The sequence below is a fragment of the Petromyzon marinus genome, unplaced genomic scaffold, assembly GCF_048934315.1.
Source record: "Petromyzon marinus isolate PM22_M1 ecotype Great Lakes invasive population unplaced genomic scaffold, UKy_Petmar_22M1.pri1.0 PM_G_Scaffold_2, whole genome shotgun sequence".
NCBI classification, from domain to species: domain Eukaryota; kingdom Metazoa; phylum Chordata; class Hyperoartia; order Petromyzontiformes; family Petromyzontidae; genus Petromyzon; species Petromyzon marinus.
This window is the reverse complement of record NW_027422761.1, coordinates 5,452,371-5,479,892: the sequence shown is the minus strand read 5'-3', so window position 1 is coordinate 5,479,892 and position 27,522 is coordinate 5,452,371. Positions and strand designations below refer to the sequence as shown.

Here is a 27,522-nt window from a genome sequence, read left to right as displayed (position 1 = left end):
GCTGACCGTCTTCGTGCCTTCAATGTCTCCCCCAGCTCCTCTACGACTTCCACCCCAAGAAGAAGCAGAAGACCAAAGGCGTCTACAAGGTGAGTGGCTGGTGAGCGAGCCGCTGGTGAGTGGGTGAGCGGGTGGGTGAGTGGGCGAGCGGGTGGGTGAGCGGATGGGTGGGTGGGTGAGTGGGCAGGCGGGCAAGCGGGTGGGTGGGTGAGTGGGTGAGCGGGTGGGTGGGTGGGTGAGCGGGCGAGCGAGCCGCGGGTGAGCCGGTGAGTAGGCGAGTGAGCGGGTGAGCAGGTGAGCTAAGTGGGTCTCATGGTGATGGTGGTGGTGGTGATGATGATGGCGGCGATGATGATGGCTGTAGTGGGTCTCATGGTGGTGGTGATGATGATGGCGGCGATGATGATGGCTGTAGTGGGTCTCATGGTGGTGGTGGTGATGATCATTTGACTGCTTCCCTCCCTCCCCTCCCTCCCCGCGTAGACGAAGAGCAGGCAGCCGCTGTGCACCAGCCAGATCTTTGCGCAGGACGAGCACACGGCTCAGACGGAGCTCTTCTCTGCCAAGTTTGAGCTGGCGCGGAGCAGCGCTGCCAAGCGCAGGATGTCACTCAAACCCGTGTGGGTGCCCGCACGCTCACCTACCCACTCACTCGCTCACCCACTCACTCACTCACCCACTCACTCACCGACCCACTCACTCACCCACTCACTTACTCATCCACTCACTCACCCACCCACTCACTCACCCACTCACCCACCCACTCACCCACCCACCCACTCACTCACTCATCCACTCACTCACCCGCCCACTCACCCACTCACCCGCCCACCCACCCACACACACACTCTTCCACCCACTCACCCACCCACTCACTCACCCACTCACTCGCCTACCCACCCACTCACTCACCCACTCACCCACTCACTCGCCCACTCACCCACTCACTCACCCACAAACTCACCCACCCACCCGCTCATCCACTCACTCACCCGCCCCCTCTGACGTCGCGTGTGCGTGCGTGCGCATGCGTGTGTCTACGTGTGCGTGCGCGTGCGTGTGTCTACGTGCGTGTGTGTGTGTGTCTGCGTGCGTGCGTGCGTGTGTCTGTGCATGTCTGTGAATCTGCGTGCGTGTGTCTGTGCATGTGTGTGTGTCTGCGTGCGTGTGCGTCTGTGTCTGCGTGCGTGCGTGTGTGTCTGTGCATGTGTGTGTGTCTGCGTGCGTGTGTGTGTGTGTCTGTGCATGTGTGTGTGTCTGCGTGCGTGTGTCTGTGCATGTGTGTGTGTCTGCGTGCGTGTGCGTGTGTGTGTGTGTCTGTGCATGTGTGTGTGTCTGCGTGCGTGCGTGTGTGCGTCTGCGTGCGTGCGTGTGTGTGTCTGTGCATGTGTGTGTGTCTGCGTGCGTGTGTGTGTGTGTGTCTGCGTGCGTGTGTGTGACTTTGTGTGTGTGTGACTGTGTGTGTGTGTGCTGCGCTCTTTTCAGGTTGGGGACAAATCTCTTCCAGAAGAATCCCAAGCACGTGTCGGTGCCGTCGGAGAGGTGAGCACCCCACACCGCTGATGGTGATGATGGTGATGGTGTTGATGGTGTTGATGATGGTGTTGATGCTGGTGTTGATGGTGTTGATGATGGTGTTGATGATGGTGTTGATGATGGTGTTGATGATGGTGTTGATGGTGTTGATGATGGTGTTGATGGTGTTGATGATGGTGTTGATGGTGTTGATGATGGTATTGATGGTGTTGTTTATGGTGTTGATGTTGTTGATGGTGTTGTTGATGGTGTTGTTGATGGTTTTGATGTTGATCGTGTTGATGGTGTTGATGCTATTGATAGTGTTGTTTATGGTGTTGATGTTGTTGATGTTGTTGATGGTATTGATAGTGTTGTTGATGTTGTTGATGGTGTTTTTGATGTTGTTGATGTTATTGATGGTGTTGTTGATGTTGTTGATGGTGTTTTTGATGTTGTTGATGGTGTTTTTGATGTTGTTGATGTTGTTGCAGCGGTATCAGCTACGAGACGCCGCTGTCACCTGGCCAGGTGGCAGCGCTCAGGGCGGAGAGAATCGCTAAGGAGAAGAAGCTGAGAGTGGGGGTGGGGGGGGGAGAGTGGGGGGAGAGTGGGGGGAGGGTGGGGGGAGAGTGGGGGGAGAGTGGGGCGATGGTGGGTGACTAAGTGCGTGGGTGAGTGGTGGGTGAATGGGTGAACATGCAAACACATATGGCTCTGATAATAACAATATGATGCATTGTCTTCAATAACAATGTAACTATTACACTAGGATGCATTGTTTTTAATAACAATGTAACTGTAACAATATGATGCATTGTCTTTAATAACAATGTAACTATAACACTAGGATACATTGTCTTCAATAACAATGTAACTATTACAATAGGTTGCATTGTCTTCAATAACAATGTAACTATTACAATATGATGAATTGTCTTCAATAACAATGTAACTATAACAATATGATCCATTGTCTTCAATAACATTGTAACTATAACACTAGGATACATTGTCTTAAATAACAATGTAACCTATAACAATATGATGAATTGTCTTCAATAACAATGTAACTATAACATTAGGATGCATTGCCTTTAATAACAATGTACAGTGAGGGACAAAAGTATTTGATCCCCTGCTGATTTTGTACGTTTGCCCACTGACAAAAAAATGGTCAGTCTATAATTTTAATGGTAGGTTTATTTGAACAGTGAGAGACAAAATAACAACAAAATCCAGAAAAAAAGCATTTCAAAAATGTAATAAATGTATTTGCATTTTTATGAGGGAAATAAGTATTTGACCCCTCTGCAAAACATAACTTAGTACTTGGTGGCAAAACCCTTGTTGGCAATCACAGAGGTCAGATGTTTCTTGTAGTTGGCCACCAGATTTGCACACATCTCAGGAGGGATTTTGTGCCACTCCTCTTTGCAGATCTTCTCCAAGTCATTAAGGTTTCGAGGCTGACGTTTGGCAACTCGAACCTTCAGCTCCCTCCACAGATTTTCTATGGGATTAAGGTCTGGAGACTGGCTAGGCCACTCCAGGACCTTAATGTGCTTCTTCTTGAGCCACTCCTTTGTTGCCTTGGCCGTGTGTTTTGGGTCATTGTTATGCTGGAATACCCATCCACGACCCATTTTCAATGCCCTGGCTGAGGGAAGGAGGTTCTCACCCAAGATTTGACGGTACATGGCCCCGTCCATCGTCCCTTTGATGCAGTGAAGTTGTTCTGTCCCCTTAGCAGAAAAACACCCCCAAAGCATAATGTTTCCACCTCCATGTTTGACGGTGGGGATGGTGTTCTTGGGGTCATAGGCAGGATTCCTCCTCCTCCAAACACGGCGAGTTGAGTTGATGCCAAAGAGCTCCATTTTGGTCTCATCTTACCACAACACTTTCACCCAGTTGTCCTCTGAATCATTCAGATGTTCATTGGCAAACTTCAGATGGTCATGTATATGTGCTTTCTTGAGCAGGGGGACTTTGCGGGTGATGCAGGATTTCCTTCACGGCGTAGTGTGTTACCAATTGTTTTCTTGGTGACTGTGGTCCCAGCTGCCTTGAGATCATTGACAAGATCCTCCCGTGTAGTTCTGGGCTGATTCCTCACCGTTCTCATGATCATTGCAACTCCACGAGGTGAGAACTTGCATGGAGCCCCAGGCCGAGGGAGATTGACAGTTCTTTTGTGTTTCTTCCATTTGCGAATAATCGCACCAACTGTTGTCACCTTCTCACCAAGCTGCTTGGCAATGGTCTTGTAGCCCATTCCAGCCTTGTGTAGGTCTACAATCTTGTCCCTGACATCCTTGGAGAGCTCTTTGGTCTTGGCCATGGTGGAGAGTTTGGAATCTGATTGATTGATTGCTTCTGTGGACAGGTGTCTTTTATACAGGTAACAAGCTGGGATTAGGAGCACTCCCTTTAAGAGTGTGCTCCTAATCGCAGCTCGTTACCTGTATAAAAGACACCTGGGAGCCAAAAATCTTTCTAATTGAGAGAGGGTCAAATACTTATTTCCCTCATTAAAATGCAAATTAATTTATAACATTATTAACATGCGTTTTTCTGGATTTTTTTGTTGTTTTTCTGTCTCTCACTGTTCAAATACACCTACCATTAAAATTATAGACTGATAATTTCTTTATCAGTGAGCAAACGTACAAAATCAGCAAGGAATCAAATACTTTTTTCCCTCACTGTACCTGTCACCGGATAAGTAAGCTCTTGAGTGAAATAAAATTCCTTGGCTAAAAATCATTGCTAATCCCATTTTATAAGAATGCATTTTTCCTTGTGGGATGCTTTGGTCTCTAATTATATTCTACCAGGTTCAAAGCGTTTTTCCAAGATGCATTTTTGTTCATAGGTTGCATTGAGCAATTCACACAGTTTTCCTGTGCAGCAGAAGTGTTATTTTTACATCACCATAATGATTTAGAAATACAATACTATGTTACTTGATGATGATGACGACGGCAATGTTGATATGCAGTATTTACTTTTTTAAATGGAAAATAATACAAAAATAAAACTGAGACACCTTTATATATCGTCATCATCATCAGCCATGGTCAATGAATGGAGGCCTCCCCAACCCACCACCTTTGACGATGCTATGATGTAATAATCCAACTATGACCTGCACACGAGCTGATTTCATTGCTCCATCTCCCAACTGATGCGCTACATCCTTTGACTGCCATGCCTGTTAACAATGGTTACTTTACAAATAATTCTGGTCCCACCATATGGTGTTGTTCAGGAGATTAATTTGCTAATTGACATTGTTTTGATCTCTCAGTTGTTCAGCAACAGTACTTGCATGTAGCAACAATAATATATCTTCATCAACATCACGATACACTAAATATGAGCTTGGGTAAACAATGATCTTTTAATGAATTATATGTGCTGATCTCTCATTGCTTAGCTTATTGAAAATGTGGAAGAAGATACCGTATTATAGACCAAAAAATATCCATAATATACAATCACAAAGCAAACATTGTGTGTCATTGCCGAGTACATGATATGAACTGGATAATGCAATAATTGATTCACATTCTAATACATACGTGTGCACATCTGTTAATATTTTTTTCACCTTGCGCAACAAATACGTTACAAATGTGAAATTAAATTTAGTATGCGTGGAGAACGTCTTTCACACCGTACGTAGCCAACCGTGCTATAATCGGAGCTGCGACATGATTCCCTGATTGCATGTGCATCCATGTGTTGCTTTGTGCTCGGATTGCTTCTTTTTTCATCGTCAACAGTTACAACAATAAACGCACATCAGTGCTTTAATCAAGCATTCTTATTTTCAGTGGTCGTAGGTGCTGTGTCAAATTATTTCCATGCATTTAGGGCGATTTTAACTTGGGGACAAATGATCGGAGTAGGTTACATGTCAAGACGTTATGTAAAGACCGCGAGAGGTCGCTTAGTATATCAACTAAATGTTGCAAATTCTTGGTTCTTTCGGTAAAGTCACGTAGAAGGGAAACAATCAAATAATAAAAATATAAAACAATAAAATTCTCGCTAGAAGGGAAACAATAAAATAATAAAAATATAAAACAATAAAATTCTCTATTATTTTATTGTCTTCCCTTCTACGTGGTGGTGACTTTACCGAAAGAACCAAGAATATGAATCCCTGCAGTCACGAAAGCTTTAAATCAACAATTTAAATGTTGCAAGTTTGACAAATGAAAGAAAGTAAATTGAGTTATGTAGAAAAAACAGCTTGCACAAGCTTCTGCCCACCCCCCAGCACACAAATCCTCCCAATCCCTCCCCCCACTTCTCCCTTTCCACCTCCCCACCAGTATATAGCAGCCTATAAATGAAACATGCAAATAAAACAATATGCAGCAAAATCTTGGTTGCATGCTCGTTTCAAATTATTTGAATGATAAACAAAGCTTCGAGGGTTATTTTGCATTTTAGTAAATACCATAACCAAGCAAATGTGAAATAGAATTGAGAATCCAATGACTTATCATCAAAGTCATTCTCTATCCGCTTCTGGAAGAAGGCCTTCCAATGTCCATCTCTCAATTGTCTTGCGAGTGATCAGAAACAATGATCAGGAACGGAACTCACACTGACAAATCAAATGTAACAATCGCACACGTTGGGAATTTCGCTGCGAGACAGAAAGCGGAACACAAAATGGATGAGCACAAGTGCGAGTAGAGCATATAAGTACAGTACAACAATGGATCCTTCAGCTGACCACCTTGCACCCCTGCAGCTGCCCATGCCAACCTGCTATGCGTGTGGTCAGCACTGCGCCAGCAACATCCAAGTTAAAACCTGATTATCTTCCAGGATTTGACTAGATCGGGTACATTCTGGGTTATTTGGGCATAGCTGCTGCTGCAGATGATGATTGAAAAGTTTTCATCCTGTGAACAAACGTAGCCCCCCATTATGGGAATGTGGAAATTTCACCTTGTTTGGTTGCTGGCATTGGTGATGAGAGTCACTCGATGCTTTTTATGTAAGCAAGAAAACACTTCGTATTTTTTTTATGGAATTGATTGACAAATTGTACGTGATTTAAATAATATGAACAAACTGCCTTGTATTCCTGGTTCTTTCGGTAAAGTCACCACGTAGAAGGGACACAACAAAAACAGGTCCCTGCAGGGTGGGCTGGTAGGAACGCAATTTTATTACATTGTTACTTCCAAATGTTGGGTGCAATAAGACATATCAAGTCTCTGCGCTGTCTATTGCTGATTTTACACCCAACAGCATGAGATTTCACTTCGTTAAAGTATTGAAAGGGGACGGACGGACGGACACATTAATCTATTGCAGGCTGGTACACTCAGTTTACAACTTCGTTCCTACCAGTATAATAAAAATATAAAACAGTACAATTCTCACGACGTTTCGACTGCAACACAAGCAATCATCATCAGGTGTGAAAACCACAGCAAGAAAATTTGAAAAAAGTGGCAGTTATTTTTAACGATAGCACCACGGAGAACGATTTGGCAGTGATTCAGATGGACGAGTCCATCTATGTTCGGAAAAGAGGAGGGGGGGAAACGAAAATAATGGATGCGGTCTGAAAGTCACCGTAAACGTTAAAAACAAACGCAACTTTTTTCAAATTTTCTTGCTGTGGTTTTCACACCTGATGATGATTGCTTGTGTTGCAGTCGAAACGTCGTGAGAATTTTATTGTTTTATATTTTTATAATTTTATTGTTTCCCTTCTACGTGGTGACTTTACCGAAAGAACCAAGAACATTAATCCCTGCAGTCACGAAAGCTTTAAATCAAAAAGTAAACTGCCTTGTATTTGGTTTAACACGTCGTAGGCTTTCGTGACCAATATCATCCCATAATACAGATTTTTTTTGCGTTAGATCGCGTCAATATATAAATGTTGTGTCGTTAAACCTGCCACCACCCGACACAGCCAATAAGTAAGGTTTGTCACGTGAACAGAACGTGCCAATTCGTTACTGGTACAGCACATCGGTGTGTTGGAGCGCACAATCACAACATTTACAATCTGAGTACGACGTTTCGCTAGTAATTACAACAAGCCTTATCTGGCGACAGCCAGATTTGTGGATAAATCCTCCTGCTTATGCAATCTAACCCCCAAAAAACTATAAATTATGGATGATATTGGTCGCGAAAGCCCACGTGTTAAACTGACAAAACTCTTTGTTGGCGGTTCAGTGATGAGGGCGGATATGCTATAATGCAAAACAATCGTTTAATTAAATCTGAGATGATTTACAAGCATGCGTGTGACATTTTATAGCACACTATACACGGCAACATTATTATGTAAGCGCATAGCGTGTAAAGATGTGAACCATTAATTTTCATAAATTATTTTCACTTGTGCAAAACGGGAGAAAAACAGTTAATCATGAATTCATGAAATAACCTTGCCTGTAAAAATAGCTATCACAATGATTTCAATGTAATATTTGGTCATTAACATCGGCCACAATCGGAGGAAGTGGGAATATTTCTGGCTGTATAGCATTGCCACTAAAATGCAAAGCCATTCTATGGCAGTTTAGCAATGAGCAATTCCTGAAACTCAAGTTCATCCTCTTTAGGGCAATGTGTTTGACAAATGTCAGTTTCTTTGTTATTTTGTACTTGCACATCATTCCAGGTCCCTCGATTTACAAAAGGGATGCCGTTCTTAAACAAAAAAAGGACTTAAAACACGTGGAAAGCGAAACTGCGTAAATTTAACGATTTTCCCACTTTCATTTAATTTTCGGGATGCGTTTCGGACGGCCACTCCAACTCTACTCCTAACCTAAAAACAGGTCCCTGCAGGGTGGGCTGGTAGGACCAGTCTCTGCGCTGTCTATTGCTGATTTTACACCCCAACAGCACGAGATTTCACTTCGTTAAAGTATTGAAAGGGGACGGACGGACGGACACATTAATCTATTGCAGGCTGGTACACTCAGTTTACAACTTCGTTACTACCAGTAAAGTACACACCTATATCGCTTGTCACAGCGCAACAAAAACTACAATAGAGAACACAAATACCAAACAAATGTATATTAAAGTTAAAGCGAAGACGAAAAAAAATTAACCAGTTAAAAGGGTAAAACCTCTTCCTATATCTTGTTACTGGCAAATGAGGTCTCATAATGTAAATGCTCACCCCAAGCACCTCAATACTCTGATAGTGCGCTGTTTTTGAGTTGTACGCCTTTTGGCGTCTTCTGGTCCAACACCAATGGAGACTAGGCTCTAAGAAAAGCTGTCTCGGGTGTGAACCAATCAAATTCAAGGACAGTGCATATTATTATCAGAGTTGTCTCTTTTGTTTGCATTTTGACTGCTTGTGTTGTGGTTATTGCAAACATGATGCCTTGAATAAAGGTGTCAGTTTTTGTGCCAGTTAAAAGGGTAAAACTTATTACTATAACTCGTAAAAATCTCTGCATGTTGGAATGACTGGAAAGTTGACGTGCTGTAGGGATGCTGAGACTCTCTAGCGGATGGATGACGCAGCCTCACGGCCTGTTCTCGATTGATCCGGTGACACGTGCAGTGTGAAATTTCGTTCACGCGGAAAATCGATTTCGTGAATCGAAAAGTGTCCGTAATTTGTACAATTGCGTGAGCTAATTCCTTTGTCAAAGCGTTTTGCTTCCTCTCACACGGCTTAAAGGACGCGACCTGGGCTTGGCTGTTTTCACTCCAACGCTGTCCTCATGACAGCACGGTCCCTTCACCTGATGAAGGCCGCTTGTGTTGTGGCCAAAACGTCGTGATTTTTGTTATTTTATTTTTTGACCTACGTGACTTTACCGAATAGAACCAAAGAGTGATTGCGTGAGCGCCAAATGTCTTGAGCCGAACGTTCGTAAATCGAGGGACACCGGTTGTCGCAACTTGCCGTTTCTTATTCCGCTATCGTCAAATGGAACAACGGGAAAAATGAGTCGATTGTTAACCTCCCTAACGCGTCTATTGGTACAGAACACCCTTACAAGTGTCTCTCTGAACTCGCGAGCGTGTAAGCCATACACAATGGGACTCGGACCTTGAGCATGAGGTTCTGCACCACGTGCCTCTTCATAATAATCAAGAACGCGTTTTTCGCCATAGTACAGAAACACCGGCAGCGCGAAAAAAGAAATCTGCACCAAGTGGTACGTGACGGTTTTGCGAGCGCGCTTGGTTCGCCATCCCTAAGTTTCCCGCTGCGCTTTCCTGCAAATTGTATACAACGCGGTTGAGTGAACAGAACTTCGTCGTGCGAGTTGGAATAAGCGAATGTATGGCTGTTTCTGCGTAGCATCACGCATGGTGGGATGCTTCTGGATACTACCCACGTGCATCAAGTCTTTGTTCAGCTTGCATACTCATCTCACGTGTTATCGCGGATTGTGATTTACCACCATTTAAGTTGTTATAACGCGATGTTTCCATAACGCGCAGTTCTTCAGGAAAGCAACTACCATATTTGTTTCTATCTACGTGGCTTTACCGAAAGACCCAAAGAATAACTACCATATTATATGAGAACACATATAGCTTACAACTGTAATTGAACTCAGGCCGATGGATAAACTTGCGGTGTGGTAACCACCGTGCCACTCATGCCCCTAGTTTGCATAACAATTGCTATTTTTTTAATGTTACGTATGAATTGCTCTTACCTGATATGAATATAATCAACACTTGATGTAATCGAGTAACAAGTTGTAACGTCCGCTACTGTCATATTATACGTGTAATTAAGTAAAGGGCTGGCCAAGCGAATTGTGTGGTGCTTTGTTAATCAAAATAATCCCTAAAGATGTGGCAAGAGCCAATGTTCACGATTGTGTGGACCGGGTGAGTTTTATGCATTCTCTAATGATCTCCCATGAAACTTGGCAGCCTGAGCAATTAGCAATTTGTCACCAAGTTCCCATGGGATCGAGCGTCCCCTGCATCTTTTTGCAATGTAACAAGCTGAACGTGTGGCAGTGTTTTTTTATTCATTGCAAATGGAACAACCTGGAATCGTGAGCCTAATTAGAGCGTAACATGAGTTGAGCTCTCGATACAGATGTACGTATATTGGTATACACTCGTGACATTAAAAAGCATGACAATTATAGAGCAATAATACAATGTGACACTTCAAATGAAGAATGCATGCATTTGTATGTAATTTCAGCATGGACACATTGTAATGTAATTACGACATGGAAGCATCAACTATGTTTATTACATCCCTGCGTATAATGAAAATGTGGTCAGGACCTAAATGGCAATTTGTCGAGGTCTGCTCTCCACGAGAGGGGGCTTCAGGAGAGAGTTCGTTTAGTTTTGCTGTTCCTCCGTTGAAGGAGCGCAAGGCCACAGTGATTTGCAATGTGGGCCGTAGTTTTGTCACTGGGCACCGTCTTACAGTCTTCTATTTATGATGGAGAGCTTGCCGAGAATGAATGGCAGGCCTATAGTAATAGATTTTACCCTTTTAACTGGCACAAAAACTGACACCTTTATTCAAGGTGTAGTGGAGTAGATAATGCGCATAGGAATTGGCCATGTACAGTACATACAGACAGACAAGGAGAACGGGTCACACGAGGTCGAACAGGTGGTCGAGTCGCAAGTGCTGTAAACAAACCCAAGTTATTAAGGGAGTCGTGGCACAAGGGCTGTGATTGGTCGAGAGGCTGTTAGCGTTAAGTGGTGGCGTCGGAATGTCTGATGAGGGGGACAGGTGCGGGCTGGCGGGAAACGGCCAGCGAGCCACGTGGCAATTAATTAAGGCTAATGGGAGAGGGGATAAAACGCGAGGTGATTTGAACGGAGGGGAGTTGCTGTTGGTGGTTGCTGTTGGAGAGTTGCTGCTGGGAAGTTGTTGCTGGGCAGTTGTTGGCGAGAGGTGAAGAGATACGGAGAAGACAGCTGGAAATGTTAGGGAAGAATAGATAGAGAGCCGAACCCCAAAGACAGTAAATAGCTATAGGGAGAGTCAGCGTTAGCGGAGATAGATAGAGTCACTGTGTGTGAATAGATGGAAGTCACTGCGTGTGAAGAGATAGTGGCGATACTGTGTGTGAGGAGATAGACGACGAACCATTGTGTGTGGAAGAGATAGAAGACGAACCACTGTGTGTGGAAGTGATAGAAGACGAACCACTGTGTGTGGAAGGGAAGACACTGTGTGTGAAGAGATAGGCGAAGAAGCACTGTGTGTGGAAGGGGATGCACGGACGATGCTGAAGTAAATCGGAGTGTCCGAGTTAGCGGAGCACGGAGAGAATTACTGTGTGTACGGAACGATGGAATAAAAGTGACGGCGTAAAAAGAGACGGTTGTCGTCCGAGTGAATTCACGGCACTACATTTGGTGTCAGAAAAAGTACGGAACACGCCACGATGTCAAGGAAAGCGGCAAAGAAGAGAAATGTGCCAGTGGACTCGGGCGGCGACAGCGACAACGACGATTTGCAGCCCGGCCAGATGGCCGGCAGTACTCTGGACGGTGACAGCGGTTCGGGTGGTGCTGAAGGCCCGGGATCGCCGGAGGATTGGCGAGTCCTCATGACCCAGTGGGAGGCCAGAATGGAGAAGTTGTCGGAGGAATTCCAGAACTTGACGGAGAACCGCATTCAACTACCCGTACCGAGTCCACCACCGGAGGTTGCCGCTCAGCCGGAGCGGTTGGAAGAAGATGACGACGAAGACGACCAGTCGGAGGGACCGCCACGACGACTACACGTACAACGATTTGAGGCCAAGGTGGGAGATTGGACGGCATTCATACGAAGATTCCGTGCGGCTTACGAGTCCCTGAAGTGGACGGAGAGTGCCGCATTACGAGCACTGCCGACGGCATTGGATGATGACTCCTTGGCGACTTTTAACGGACTCCCTGCCGCTGTCAGAAAAACATTGGACGGTGCTATTGCGGCAATGAGGAAGGTCTACGAGCCGCGGTCGGTCGCCAAACGTCGATTTCAACAGAGGAAACGGGAGGCCATGGAGTCCCCCCTGGCATTTCGCAGCACCTTGCTGGCCCTCGCCCAGGTTGCGTACCCGGCGATGGACGAGGAGGGCTGGGACTCCCTGCTGCAAGAGAAGATGGTACAGCTGGCAAAGGAACTGAAAGTCGTCTTGTCGCTCCCGGACAAGGATGATGACGACGACGTGTCATCGTTGCTGATCGCCAGGAACATACAAGTCAACATTGATATACGAGACGAACCAGCGGCGGCGGTAGCGCAGCCGTCGCTGACGAACCCTGCCGGGGCTGCGAGCACGGTGGCGGTGGTGGTGGACGAGGCGCCGCCGATGGCAGCGGCGGCCGGAGTGTCGACCGGAGACCGACGGCGTCGTCCCGGGGCATATGGAGACGGCGTGCATCGGACATGACTTTGGGGGGTTTGGGGATTCTGTATAAAGGTGTTGTGTGAGTGTCGTTGTGTGGTGCATGTCGGGTGGTTATACAAAATGGTTATGTGTTGCGAGTGCGTTCTGTATATATGTTATCGTTCCATCCGCTTCACTCCACTACTCCAATTCGAGTATAGCGTAGCTGGGGACGGCTAGGTTCTTTCATCACGGGGCGGGGGTGGGGGGGGGGGGTGATGTAGTGGAATAGAAAATACACATGGGTAAATTGGCCATATACAGTACATACAAACAGTGTGGGTCATGTAAGTTCGAGCAGGTGATGAGGTCACGGGTGGCGTAAACAAGCCAAAGTAATTAAGGGAGTCAAGGGACGAGGGCTGTGATTGGTCGAGAGGCTGTTAGCGTTAAGTGGCGGCGTCACAGAGTCTGGGCCGTTGGACAGGTGCGGAGCTGGCGGGAAAATGCCAGCGAGGCACGTGGCAATTAATTAGGCTGATTGGAAAGGGGATAAAAACGCTAGGTGATTTGGACGGCAGGGGAGTTGGCGAGAAGTGGAGACAGCAGCGGGTAGAGAGAGATGCGAAGAGGCGAAGCCGGCAAGTGTTAGTGGGAAATAGATTGAGAGCCGAACCCAGGGGACAATAAATAGCGATAGCGAGAGTTAGCGTTAGCAGAGTGGAGATTACGGTATAGGTTGGTACAGGGAGAGTTAGTGATAGACAAGTCACTGTGTGTGAAGAGATAGACAAGTCACTGTGTGTGAGGTGATAAACAGGTCACTGTGTGTGAAGAGATAGAGTCACTGCGTGTGAAGAGATAGAGATAGAACTACTGTGTGTGCGGTGAGGAGATAGACGAGTCACTGTGTGTGAGGAGATAGAGATAGAACCACTGTGTGTGCGGGGAGAGAAGAAGAGACTGTGTGGGGAGACGAGTATGAGCGGACGGTGCTGAGGGGAATTCGAGTGTTCGAGTTGGCGGAGCGCGGAGAGGAGAAATTATAGTGTGTGTGTGTGAAATTATAGTGTGTATGTGTGAAATTATAGTGTGTGTGTGTGTGCGGAACGATGGAAATAAAAGTGACGGTGGAAGAAAGGCGATTGTCGTCCGAGTGAATCCAAGGCACTACATATATAGAGAGCAGTTGATATTGTTGATGGTATCACGTGCTAATGCTCCATCACGTGTTTTACATCTATTACACAGTGAATATTGAACTGAAGCTTCACTTAACAATGAGGCGCGTGTCGCACAAACGGCTCGCCCCACGATATTTTCCCTTGCGGGTGCCCCTTGGGTTGTCGCTTCCCTGCTTCTGTGCTGGAAAGAAGTCGAGCAATAAGCGATGCCAAAATCTGCCATCGGGGCACGGTTAATGCTGAACCATCCTGAATCTGCAGACTCCTCGCAATCTACAGGGGCATCCGTTAAACAAACTAAAAAAGAGGCGTTGTCCACGATTAAATTAGTTTTTTTTATTCGTCGGAAGTTACAAACGCACGGCTCAAAGTGTTGGCTCAATGCGCATCCTCTTCGCTTAGATTGCGTTTCGAGCTGAAGAGATGAGAGTGAATCTTCAGCGGCGCACTGCGTGAGAATCCGAAAACACAATCAACAATCCCACGACGGCTGGGCAAAAAACAACCGTGACTTTCTAAACTAGATCCCCGCTCGCTGGCAAACGGCCGTGACGATTGTCTGAACTGGTCATCCCTGGGCCTCCCCCCCAGGTTGACTCGGGTTCAAATGGGTACCTGGCGCGTTGTGCAAAAACATCGACACTGGGGAGACAAAGGTGGACGTGCGTGGTTTGCTGGCTACCTACCGCCTCGTGCCCGATGCCAGCCTTCACAACACGAGGTGCCGCTGGCTAACGCCGCTTGCTCCAACGGTCGGATAAAGGCTAGACGGGGTATTTCTGTCTTTTTAGTTCAACCGAGTTCAATGCGCTGTCAAATAATGAATAGTTAAACAATGGACAAAGAGCTTTCGTGAACGGCGCGCAAGAGATAAGTGACACGGGCCACCACCAGGGTTGTACCAATAATCCACGCCGAACGGAATTCCTTTCGGGCCACGAGCGTCTCCTCGTTATCACTTCGAGCGTAGACCTCTAAGACTGTGTGGGTGGAGTGGGGGGTGGGGTGGGGGGTGGAGTGGGGGGTGGAGTGGGGGGTGGAGTGGGAGGGTGGGGTGGGGGGTTGGGTTGGGGTGGGGGTGGAGTGGGGGGTGGGGGGGTGGGGTGGGGGGTAGAGTGGGGGGTAGAGTGGGGGGTGGAGTGGGGGGTAGAGTGGGGGGTGGAGTGGGGGGTGGAGTGGGGGTAGAGTGGGGGGTAGAGTGGGGGGTGAGGTGGGGGGTAGAGTGGGGGGTGGGGGGTAGAGTGGGGGGTGGAGTGGGGGGTGAGGTGGGGGGTAGAGTGGGGGGTGGGGTGGGGGGTAGAGTGGGGGGTGGAGTGGGGGGTGGAGTGGGGGGTGAAGTGGGGGGTGGAGTGGGGGGTAGAGTGGGGGGTGGAGTGGGGGGTGGAGTGGGGGGTAGAGTGGGGGGTGGAGTGGGGGGTGGGGTGGGGGGTGGGGTGGGGGGTCGGGTGGGGGTAGAGTGGGGGGTAGAGTGGGGGGTGGGGGGTGGGGGGTAGAGTGGGGGGTGGAGTGGGGGGTAGAGTGGGGGGTAGGGTGGGGGGTGGAGTGGGGGGTGGAGTGGGGGGTGGAGTGGGGGGTGGGGTGGGGGGTGGAGTGGGGGGTGGAGTGGTGGGTAGAGTGGGGGTGGAGTGGGGGGTGGAGTGGGGGGTGGGGTGGGGGGTGGAGTGGGGGGTGGAGTGGTGGGTAGAGTGGGGGGTAGAGTGGGGGGTGGAGTGGGGGGTGGAGTGGGGGTAGAGTGGGGGGTAGAGTGGGGGGTGGGGTAGAGTGGGGGGTAGAGTGGGGGGTAGAATGGGGGTGGAGTGGGGGGTGGAGTGTGGGGTAGAGTGGGGGGTAGAGTGGGGGTGGAGTGGGGGGTAGAGTGGGGGGTAGAGTGGGGGGTGGAGTGGGGGGTGGGGTGGGGGGTGGAGTGGGGGGTGGAGTGTGGGGTGGAGTGGGGGGTGGAGTAGGGGGTGGAGTGGGGGGTAGAGTGGGGGTAGAGTGGGGGGTGGGGTAGGGGGTGGAGTGGGGGGTGGGGTGGGGGGTGGAGTGGGGGGTGGAGTGTGGGGTGGAGTAGGGGGTGGAGTGGGGGGTAGAGTGGGGGGTAGAGTGGGGGGTGGGGTAGGGGTGGGTGGGGGGTGGAGTGGGGGGTGGGGTGGGGGGTGGAGTGGGGGGAGGAGTGTGGGGTGGAGTGGGGGGTGGGGTAGGGGGTAGAGTGGGGGGTAGAGTGTGGGGTGGAGTGTGGGGTAGAGTGGGGGGTAGAGTGGGGGGTGGAGTGGGGGGTGGAGTGTGGGGTAGAGTGGGGGGTAGAGGTGGGGGGTGGAGTGGGGGGTAGAGTGGGGGGTAGAGTGGGGGGTGGGGTAGGGGGTGGAGTGGGGGGTGGGTGGGGGGTGGGGTGGGGGGTGGAGTGGGGGGTGGAGTGTGGGGTGGAGTGGGGGGTGGAGTAGGGGGTGGAGTGGGGGGTAGAGTGGGGGGTAGAGTGGGGGTGGGGTAGGGGGTGGAGTGGGGGGTGGGGGTGGGGGGTGGAGTGGGGGGTGGAGTGGGGGGTGGGGTGGGGGGTGGAGTGGGGGGTGGAGTGGTGGGTAGAGTGGGGGGGTAGAGTGGGGGGTGGAAGTGGGGGGTAGAGTGGGGGGTAGAGTGGGGGGTAGAGTGGGGGGTGGGTAGGGGGTGGAGTGTGGGGTAGAGTGGGGGGTAGAATGGGGGGTGGAGTGGGGGGTGGAGTGTGGGGTAGAGTGGGGGGTAGAGTGGGGGTGGAGTGGGGGGTAGAGTGGGGGTGGAGTGGGGGGTGGGAGTGGGGGGGTGGGGGTGGGGGGGTGGAGTGGGGGGTGGAGTGTGGGGTGGAGTGGGGGGTGGAGTAGGGGGTGGAGTGGGGGGTAGAGTGGGGGTAGAGTGGGGGGTGGGGTAGGGGGTGGAGTGGGGGGTGGGGTGGGGGGTGGAGTGGGGGGTGGAGTGTGGGGTGGAGTAGGGGGTGGAGTGGGGGGTAGAGTGGGGGGTAGAGTGGGGAGTGGGGTAGGGGGTGGAGTGGGGGGTGGAGTGGGGGGTGGGGTGGGGGGTGGAGTGGGGGGTGGAGTGTGGGGTGGAGTGGGGGGTGGGGTAGGGGGTAGAGTGGGGGGTAGAGTGTGGGGTGGAGTGTGGGGTAGAGTGGGGGGTAGGTGGGGGGTGGAGTGGGGGGTGGAGTGTGGGTAGAGTGGGGGGTAGAGTGGGGGGTAGAGTGGGGGGTGGGGTAGGGGGTGGAGTGGGGGGTGGAGTGGGGGGTGGAGTAGGGGGTGGAGTGGGGGGTAGAGTGGGGGGTAGAGTGGGGGTCGGGGTAGGGGGTGGAGTGGGGGGTGGGGTGGGGGGTGGAGTGGGGGGTAGAGTGTGGGTGGAGTGGGGGGTAGAGTGTGGGGTGGAGTGTGGGGTAGAGTGGGGGTAGAGTGGAGGGTAGAGTGGGGGGTAGAGTGGGGGGTGTGGTGGGGCACCCACAGTGCCAGCTGTCCCGGCACACCCGGCTGGTCACTGCTGCGCTCGTCACGCCGCTGCCGCTCCCCCGGCCGCTCCGGCACCTCGCGGCTCCGCCTCGGCCAGGGGCTGCCCCCGCTGGGGAGTTGTCGCTGCACGGCCCGCCAGCGCTTCCCTCCTCCGCCGCAGGACCTCGTGCGCCACACGCGAGAGCCGGGGGTGGGGGACGAGTTCAGGGGCCGAGGCGCAGGGGCGGAATCGGTTTGTCACTGGGGATTGTTGTTGTGTCCGTCCGTCGTGTATCCACAAATGGGAGGGGTGGGGAGGGTGGGGAGGGTGGGGAGGGGCTGGGTGGGGAGGGTGGGGCTGGGTGGGGGTGGGAGGGGTGGGCATGGTTGGGGAGGGGCTGGTCACCCCGTGGTGCCCTTATAAAACTCAACCCAACGTTCCCCTACCGGCTCCCTCCGGCAGGAATGTGTTTCTCACGCCGATGTCGGCGCGGCGGCCTCCACCCGGGGCGGGGGGGGGGGGGGTCAAGTGACCCCATCCCCCTACCCCGCCGTGAAGGAGCGGACCTCCTGCGTGCCCTCGCCCGCTACGCAGGAGGTCGTGGGGTTCCATCCCGACCCCGACACCTACTGCGTGCGTATTTGGGAGTTGGCGTGCGTCTCTCTCGACGTCGATTTCCCCCCAGGGTTCCTCCGGGTTTTTCACCCTCCGCATTTTGTAATCGACGTCGCACGTTCGGAGAGTACTCGGCCTACCACGAAACATTTTCCATGCGGTGATAATAATGAGCCACTTCCGCTTGGGCTATCGTCATTTGTGATCGCCAGGCAGCTTACGATACGGCTCAGTGAGCCTTACCTGGTAAAATAAAATAAAAAAACAGTTGATGATCGTTGAAATAGTTGAAATCAGAATCAGAATAATTATTTATACTGGAGGAATCCGATGAGCTGCGGAGTGAATTTTCACAGATGTCCAGTAGGGGCAGATAAAAACGTTACAGTAACAAACAGCAAAACAAATGACCCAATCGCATGCAAATGAAACTAAACCATCCCCGTGGCCAGAGGAGAAGAGGAAGGCCCTAAGTGGGGGCAAGAGTTCATCTTCTTTGGTTCTTTCGGTAAGGTCACGTAGAATGAGAATAAAATAATAAAATAACACAATAAAATAACACAATAAAATTCTCACGACGAAACGTCACGACGAAACGTCGTGAGAATTTTATTGTGTTATTTCATTATTTTATTATCATTCTACGTGACCTTACCGAAAGAACCAAAGAAGATGAATCCTTGCAGTCACGAAAGCTTTAAATCGAAATTTGGGGGCAAGAGGTCCGGCGGCACGGATGGTTCACGATGGATTTCTTTGGTGATGGGGCCGGTTGGGTCACCGCGTAAGTAAAATGTCGTGCGGCACACCCTCCTCCACCCGACGCGGCCGATGAAAACGGCCGTCACGTGGCGAACTGCAAGCGTCGCCATATTACGGCTTCGACAGCACCGCCGGGTGCTTCTTGCGGGAGAGCGATCCGCACGCGACGTTTGACCACACGGGACGGACGTTTTGCTGGCGGCTGCCGGCACAGATGGCTTCTTCACATCAGCGTACGTTGCAGGGATGCCTCTCTAAGCGGGAATGCCGTGTAAACCCCAACCCACAATGCCTTGCGAGGTGCGGCCACTCACCAGTGTGTGCCTGGAGTGAATCTACCACCACAGCGACACAAGATAAACCCCCTGGCGCAGATCAAATAAGACACGCGCGCAGAGTGTGAATATTTCCCTCTCCTGCCAACTTCACACTCTTTCGTTCTTTCGGTAAACTCGCGCAGGGAGAAATAAAAGAAAAATAATTTTGATTTCTTTTAAATTTGTGTTACTTATTTTTATTTTATTTCTAACTACGTCACTTTACCCTACACCCCCCCCTCCCTCTCTCTATCTCTCTCACCTTGCTCCTCCTCCCCCCTCTCTTACCTACATGGCCTCTTGTCACGGCAGCCCTTCTGCCTACTTCAGCAACTGTCTCCTTGCTGTGGTTGTCTCCACCTGGTGACGTACAGCTTCGTGTTGCGCCCATAACCGTCGCGGATTTAAATTTCTATTTAAAGCTTTCGTCACTGCAAGGATTCATCTCCTTTGGTTCTTTCGGTAAAGTCACCACGTAGAATGAGAATAAAATAATAAAATAAAATAACACAATAAAATTCTCACGACGTTTCGAAGGCCACTTGTATTGTGGCCGAAACGTCGTGAGAATTTTATTGTGTTAGTTTATTATTTTATTCTCATTCTACGTGGTGACTTTACCGAAAAAACCAAAGAAGACATCGCGGATTTAATTTATTTTATTCCCGCTTGGACTTTACCGACGGAAGCAAAGAGCACGTGGTACCTATTGGTCCCATTTTGTAGTTGCTCACTACCAGCTGTAAATGCTCCGATAGCGACCCTTTGTCTTTGTACTTGTGTCATCTTGATGTGCTCTGGGGGTACGACTCTGAGTGTAGGGTGTGGGCCAATCAGTTTCAAAGACAATGCAAATGTGATCGGAGCGTGTTTTGTTTATATGTTCAACACAAACACTGTCTCCGTGTGTGCGTGTGGTTAATGCAGATTGTATTCGGTTTCTATTTTTGGTGTTTGAACATCTTAACGCATTTAATTTTTCGATTTAAAGCTTTCGTGGCTGCAGGGATTAATATTCTTGGTTTTCACACCCGATGATAATGATGATTGCTTGTGTTGCAGTGTGAGTGTGATGGGGTGTGGAGTGTGATGGGGGTGTGAGTGTGATGGGGGTGTGAGTGTGATGGGGGTGTGAGTGTGATGGGGGTGTGAGTGTGATGGGGGTGGGAGTGTGATGGGGGTGTGTGATGGGGGTGTGAGTGTGATGGGGGTGTGAGTGTGATGGGGGTGTGAGTGTGATGGGGGTGAGTGTGATGGGGGTGTGAGTGTGATGTGGGTGTGAGTGTGATGGGGGTGTGAGTGTGATGGAGGTGTTGGTGTTATGAGGGTGTGAGCGTGATGGGGGTGTGTGATGGGAGTGAGTGTGATGGGGGTGTGAGTGTGATGGAGGTGTTGGTTGTGATGGGGGTGTGAGTGTGATGGGGGTGTGAGTGTGATGGGGGTGTGTGATGGGAGTGTGAGTGTGATGGGGGTGTGAGTGTGATGGGGGTGTGAGTGTGATGGGGGTGTCAGTGTGACGGGGGTGTGAGTGTGAAGTGGGTGTCAGTGCGATGGGGTGTGAGTGCGATGGAGTTACCGGGAGCTCACACTCTGTGTTGCAGCCCTGGCTGAGTGGCTCGGGCCGCCGATTTCAAAACGCGCCGAAACATGACACCGCAAAACCAAACATGTGCTAGGTGAGGTTTCAGATAACGGCCCTTTTCCCGTCGCTCTCTTACTACGCGCCACGAAGACAGGCCATCGACCCAGGTGGGCCACTGACCACCGCGCAACGTGGCATCACGAAACAATATTCCACGAGGGAGGGTGCGGCACACACGTGCATGTGGGGGCCTCCCCCCCCTCTCTCCGTGTCGATACGCCGACCACGTGACCGATCGCGCCGCGGCCAACCGGTTGGCCGCCCGGCCAGCAGACGTGGACCCGTGGGCGAACCTCGAACCGCGAAACTCCCTGCGACGAGGGCGGCAAGACGCTCCCCCCCGCCGCCCCCCCCCCCGCTCGGCCGCGGTGCCACTGCCTGGGGGCTCGTCCGGGCACACCCCTCGACGGGACTCGCGGAAAGGGCGTCGGGAGGGTCGGGCTTGTTTCACGCAAAATGCCGATCTCGTCGGGGACCGCAAACCGCCGCCCGAAACTTCTGGGGCGGCCTCGCGAGCGGCGGCGGCGGCTTTGCGCTGACCGTCAAACGGAGCCAGGATGTGCGTTCGTGCCGGAGGAATCCGATGAGCCGCGAAGCTCTTTTTCACTGGACGTTCGAGAGTTGCGCAGATGCCTAAAAACAAAGGCGGTCACCGCATCGCGCGCTTTCAGGAGCGCTCCTGCGGCCGTCTGGAAAGCTCTTCCTTCTGATATCAGGAAGCCACCGGAGCTATGCACGAGATTGACAAATTCATTTTTTAGTAAAACTGCTTCCCGTGTTTCAGTTTGTTGTCCTTCCGCCGATCGTTCGATGAGCACGGTTGGCTCCAAACGGTGCGAAAGACGTTCAACATTCACAAATAAAGACAAAGATCCCCATATAGCCTTAACAGCCCGTTGAGACAAGTGGTGTTAGCGAGCAGCACCTATGAAGGCTGGAACGGCACACGTGGGGGGGAGGGTGGCCAGCAACACGCAAGGCCACCTTTGTCTCCCCAGTGGCGATGTTTACACACCGCACCGGGTACTCATTTGAGGCCGAGTCTATCTAGGGGAGGCCCAGGACCGGCTCAGATAATCGTCGCCGGTGTTGGCCGTGAGCGAGAATCGAACCCGGGTCGCCGGGTTCGTAGCGGGGCGTGCCAACCGCTGCACCACCGCTCCCCACAACACAACACACAAAGTGACACACACACACACACGTACACACACGAACACACAACAACAACAACAACCGCCATTCGCCACTAAGTGGCGGTGACGTCACCACGACGCTTGTGCCAGGCTATGTGCACCCCGTGAAGTATCGAACGCCCGCTGGCAGGAGGTCACGAGGCAGACCCAGGTGCCACGGGTCGACTGACTGAGATGACTGGCTGATGCACCACCTGTGCCCCCTACTGTGCCAACCTGCTGTGCTTTAGCCACCCGGCGCTCCGCTCGTTGTTCTGAGCGTCGCTCCTCCACCCTCCGTTGTTGTTGGAGGGCGACTGCCTCCAACTGCCCAGTAGCATCCTTCACGAGCCTCCTCCACAGAGGCCGATCTTGACACCGCTGGTACCAGTCATCGGCAAGTCCACTCAGCTCCACGTCCTCCTGTACCACATCACTCCATCTCTTCTCTAGCCCATGCCGCGCCCGCTTAGCCCCCTCAATCCGGCCAAACAAAAGCTGTTTCGGCATGCGGTGGCTGGGCATGCGGGCTACATGACCCAGCCATCGCAGCCTTGCCTGCCGGAGGAGCTCTCCGATGGGACCCTGCCCAGATCTTTCAAGGATTTGTGAGCTCCTCACACAATCCAGTCTGGTTAAACCCAGGATGGATCGTAGGCAAGCCAGCCTAAATGTTTTTAACCGGCGAAGATGTTCCATTAGGGGGGTCCACGTTTCGCAAGCGTAGAGAAGGGAGGGAATGACCGTGGCCGAGAAGACCTGAAGCTTAGTGTGGAGCGACAGACCAGGTAGCTTCCACACAGCGTTACGCAACCGATGAAAAGATATTGCCGCTCGACTGATTCGGAGTGAGACCTCTGCTGTTAAACTGGAGCCAGTCATAAGCACACTGCCCAGGTATGGGAAACTCTTCACTCTCTCCACAACCTCCCCATCACCGATTGGGAGTTGTGGGGGCGGAGTGTCCGATGGTACAAAATACCCAGGCAGGTGCTTAGTTTTGGTGGGGCTGATGGTAAGGCCCCACCTCTTAGTGGCACGCTCCAGTCTCAGCAGCAGCATCTCCAACTCCTCCTCTGACTGAGCAGCTATTACCAAATCATCAGCATACATAACGTGGTTGAGCAATAGGGAGCCATCCCTTGACCGCACCCGGGCATCGATTAGCCTCCCATTATATCTGTACCATATGGAGATTCCCCTGGTACAGCTATTGGAGGCTTCACGAACTACGTGGTCAAAATAGATGTTAAATAATGTGGGAGCCAGAGGACATCCCTGTCGCACCCCAAGGTGTACAGGGAATGGCTCTGACTCCCGGCCACGTAGTACACACACACACACGTAAACACACACGTACACACACGTACACACACACGCGTATACACACACACGTACACACACGTACACACACACGTACACACACACACACGTACACTTACACACACACGTACACACACACACGTACACACACATACACGTACACACACACGTACACTTACACACACACACATATACACACACACACGTACACTTAGTCTTACACACACACATACACACACAAAAAACAAAGATCCCCCATATAGCCTTAACAGACTGTAGGGGCAAGTGCTGTTAGCGAGCACCTATGAAGGCCGGTAACGGTACACGAGGGGGTGGGAGGCCAGCACCACGCCCGACCGCCTTTGTCTCCCCAGTGGCAATGTTTTTTATCAAGCGCACCAGGTACACATTTGAGGCTTAGTCGACCTAGGGGAGGCCCAGGACCGGTTCAGATAATCGTCACTGGTGTTGGCCGTGAGCGGGAATCGAACCCGGGTCGCCAGGTTCATAGCGCAGCGCGCTAACCGCTACACTACCGCTCCCCACACGTACACACATACACGTACACACACACACGTACACAACAACAATCGCCATTCGCCACTAAGTGGCGGTGACGTCACCACGACGCTTGTGCCAGGCCATGTGCACCTTGAGGCCACGTGAAGTGTCGAACGCCCGCTGGCAGGAGGTCACGGGGCAGACCCAAATGCCACGGGTCGACGAAGATGACTGAAATGACTGGCTGATGGACCACCTGTGCCCCCTACTGTGCCAACCTGCTGTGCTTTAGCCACCCAGTGCTCCGCTCGTTGTTGTGAGCGTCGCTCCTACGCCCTCCGTTGTTGTTGGAGGGCGACTGCCTCCAACTGCCCAGTAGCGTCCTTCACGAGCCTCCTCCACAGAGGCCGATCTTGACACCGCTGGTACCAGTCATCGGCAAGTCCACTCAGCTCCACGTCCTCCTGTACCACATCACTCCATCTCTTCTCTAGCCCGTGCCTTGCCCGTTTAGCCCACTCGATCCGGTGGCTGGGCTACATGACCCAGCCAACGAATCCTTGCCCGCCGGAGGAGCTCACCGATGGGACCTTGCCCAGATCTTTCAAGGATTTGTGAGCTCTTCACACAATCCAGCCTGGTTAAACCCAGGATGGATCGTAGGCAGGCCAGCCTAAATGTTTCAACCGGCGAAGATGTTCCATTAAGGGGGTCCACGTTTCGCAAGCGTAGAGAAGGGAGGGAATGACCGTGGCCGAGAAGACCTGAAGCTTCGTGCGGAGCGACAGACCAGGAAGCTTCCACACAGCGTTACGCAACCGATGAAAATATATTGCCGCTCGACTGATTCGGAGTGAGACCTCTGCTGTTAAACTGGAGCCGGTCATAAGCACACTGCCCAGGTATGGGAAACTCTCCACTCTATCCACAACTGCCCCATCACTGATTGGGAGTTGTGGGGGTGGAGTGTCCGATGGTACAAAATACCCAGGCAGGTGCTTAGTTTTGGTGGGGCTGATGGTAAGGCCCCACCTCTTAGTACACTCACACGGACACACAGACACACACACACTAGTACACTCACTCTGTGACACTCTCTCACACTCATTAACACTCTCTCACACTCATTAACACTGTGACACTCTCTCACACTCATTATCACTGTGACACTCTCTCACACTCATTAACACTCTGTCACACTCTCTCACACTCATTAACACTCTGTCACACTCTCTCACACTCATTACCACTCTGTGACTCTCTCACACTCATTAACACTCTGTGAAACACTCTCACACTCATTAACACTCTGTGACACTCTCTCACACTCATTAACACTCTGTGACACACTCTCTCACACTCATTAACACTCTGTCACACTCTGTCACACTCTCTCACACTCTGTGACACTCTCTCACACTCATTAACACTCTGTCACACTCTCTCACACTAATTAACACTCTGTGACACTCTCTCTCACACTCATTAACACTCTGTGACACACTCACACTCATTAACACTCTGTGACACACTCTCTCACACTCATTTACACTCTGTGACACACTCTCTCACACTCGCTGACCTTGGCGGGGATGGAGAGGCGTTCTTGTGCGTGCGAGAAGACACAAAGTGGGCAGCGAGTTGACGCCGAGACCCAGCACACAGAGGAGGCCTCCCCAGAGACCCAGCACACAGAGGAGGCCTCCCCAGAGACCCAGCACACAGAGGAGGCCTCCCCAGAGACCCAGCACACAGAGGAGGCCTCCCCAGAGACCCAGCACACAGAGGAGGCCTCCCCAGAGACCCGGCACACAGAGGAGGCCTCCACAGAGACCCAGCACACAGAGGAGGCCTCCACAGAGACCCAGCACACAGAGGAGGCCTCCCCAGAGACCCAGCACACAGAGGAGGCCTCCCCAGCGCATCGCTCACTCCAGCAGCAGCAGCAGCAGCAGTAGCGGTGGTGGTGGTGTAGGTGGTGGTGAAGGTGGTGGAGGTGGTGATGGTGATGGTGGTGGTGAAGGTGTTGGTGGTGGTGAAGGTGGTGGTGAAGGTGCCGGGCAGGGAGCAGCAGCAGGAGGGGGTGGGGTGCCCCACGCTCGTCTCCTCCTCCTCCTCCACCACCAACAGCCTCGCTTCTCAGCAGCAGCAGCAGGAGGAGCCGTGTCTCAACTTTCTCGATTTGCACCAAGCGCACTAATAATGATGATGATGCTGGCGTGTAGTTTGTGGACGCGGCTTTGCTGTCTGTGTGTTGTATGTTATATGTATGTTATACGTGTGTTGTATGTGTGTTGTATGTATGCTGTATGTATGTTATATGTATGTTATATGTATGTTGTATATATATGGAGATGTTGACATCGCACAGTACGTAGCCAAGCGTTTGGTGGAGTCAGCTGGACGACTGGGTGAGTGATAAGGTGGCTAATTGGCTGATAGGTTGAGTGAGGGGGTGGCTAATTGGCTGAGTGGGTGAGTGAGGGTGGCTAATTGGCTGAGAGGTTGAGTGAGGGGGTGGCTGATTGGCTGAGAGGTTGAGTGAGGGGGTGGCTGATTGGCTGAGTGGGTGAGTGAGAGGTTGGCTGGTTGGCTGATAGGGTGAGTGAGGGGGTGGCTGATTGGCTGAGAGGGTGAGCGAGGGGGTGGCTAATTGGCTGAGAGGGTGAGTGAGGGGGTGGTTGATTGGCTGAGAGGGTGAGTGAGGGGGTGGCTGATTGGCTGAGAGGGTGAGTGAGGGGGTGGTTGATTGGGTGAGTGTGTGAGTGAGGGGGTGGCTGATTGGCTGAGAGGGTGAGTGAGGGGGTGGCTGATTGGCTGAGAGGGTGAGTGTGTGAGTAATTGTGAATGAGTGGGTGAGTGAGTGGGTGTGTGAATGAGTGGGTGAGTGAGTGGGTGTGTGAGTGAGTGGGTGAGTGAGTGGGTGTGTGAGTGAGTGGGTGAGTAATTATGTGAATGAGTGGGTGGGTAACTGAGTGATTGGATGGGTAAGTGGGTGAATGGGTGAGTGAGTGGGTGGGTGAGTGTGTGAATGTGTGGGTAAGTGGGTGAATGAGTGAGTGAGTGTGTGAGTGAGTGGGTAGGTGAGTGAATGGGTGAGTGGGTGTGTGAGTGAGTGGGTAAGTGAGTGAGTGGGTGAGTGAGTGGGTGAGTAATTGTGTGAATGAGTGGGTGGGTGAGTGAGTCGGTGAGTGTGTGAGTGGGTGAGTGAGTGGGTAATTGTGAATGAATGGGTGGGTGAGTGGGTGGGTGAGTGGGTGGGTGACTGAGTGATTGGGTGGGTGGGTGAGTGAGTGGGTGGGTAACTGAGTGATTGGGGTGGGTAAGTGGGTGGGTGACTGAGTGATTGGGTGGGTAAGTGGGGGAGTGAGTGGGTGAGTGAACAAGTGAGGAACATATTTCAGTCTCAACTGCCAACAACCTCAACATTTTCAATCCCCTAGGAGGTGGTGTTGGTGATGGAGGAGTGTAGGTGCTGGAGGTGGAGGGGGTAAGAGGCCTCCATACTCGTACATCGCTCGCATAGCGATGGCGATTGTCATCCCGGCCGAGGGGCGCCTGACAGCGAGGGACATCCGTCGCTTCATTACCGAGAACTTCCCCTTCTATCAGAACAATAAGAAGTGGGGAAACTCTGTCCGTCGCTGCCTCACGTTTGAAGACTGCTTTGTTAAAGTGCCCAGAAGGCCGGGTCGGCCGGGCAGAAGCAATCACTGGGTCGTGGAC

General features: G+C 51.5%; 1 protein-coding gene across 1 annotated transcript in view; it reads left to right on the top strand.

Annotated features, from left to right (window-relative positions):
- The window catches only part of LOC142912370 (uncharacterized), a 38,452-nt gene extending 32,221 nt beyond the window's left edge, over positions 1-6,231 (top strand). Inside the window, exons 9-13 of the mRNA XM_076060534.1 lie at positions 36-89; positions 484-620; positions 1,486-1,542; positions 2,010-2,094; positions 6,193-6,231. Of these exons, the coding sequence (XP_075916649.1) occupies positions 36-89; positions 484-620; positions 1,486-1,542; positions 2,010-2,094; positions 6,193-6,231 (372 nt within the window). The remainder of the gene's footprint in view (positions 1-35; positions 90-483; positions 621-1,485; positions 1,543-2,009; positions 2,095-6,192) is intronic.
- The last annotated feature ends 21,291 nt before the right edge of the window (positions 6,232-27,522 follow it).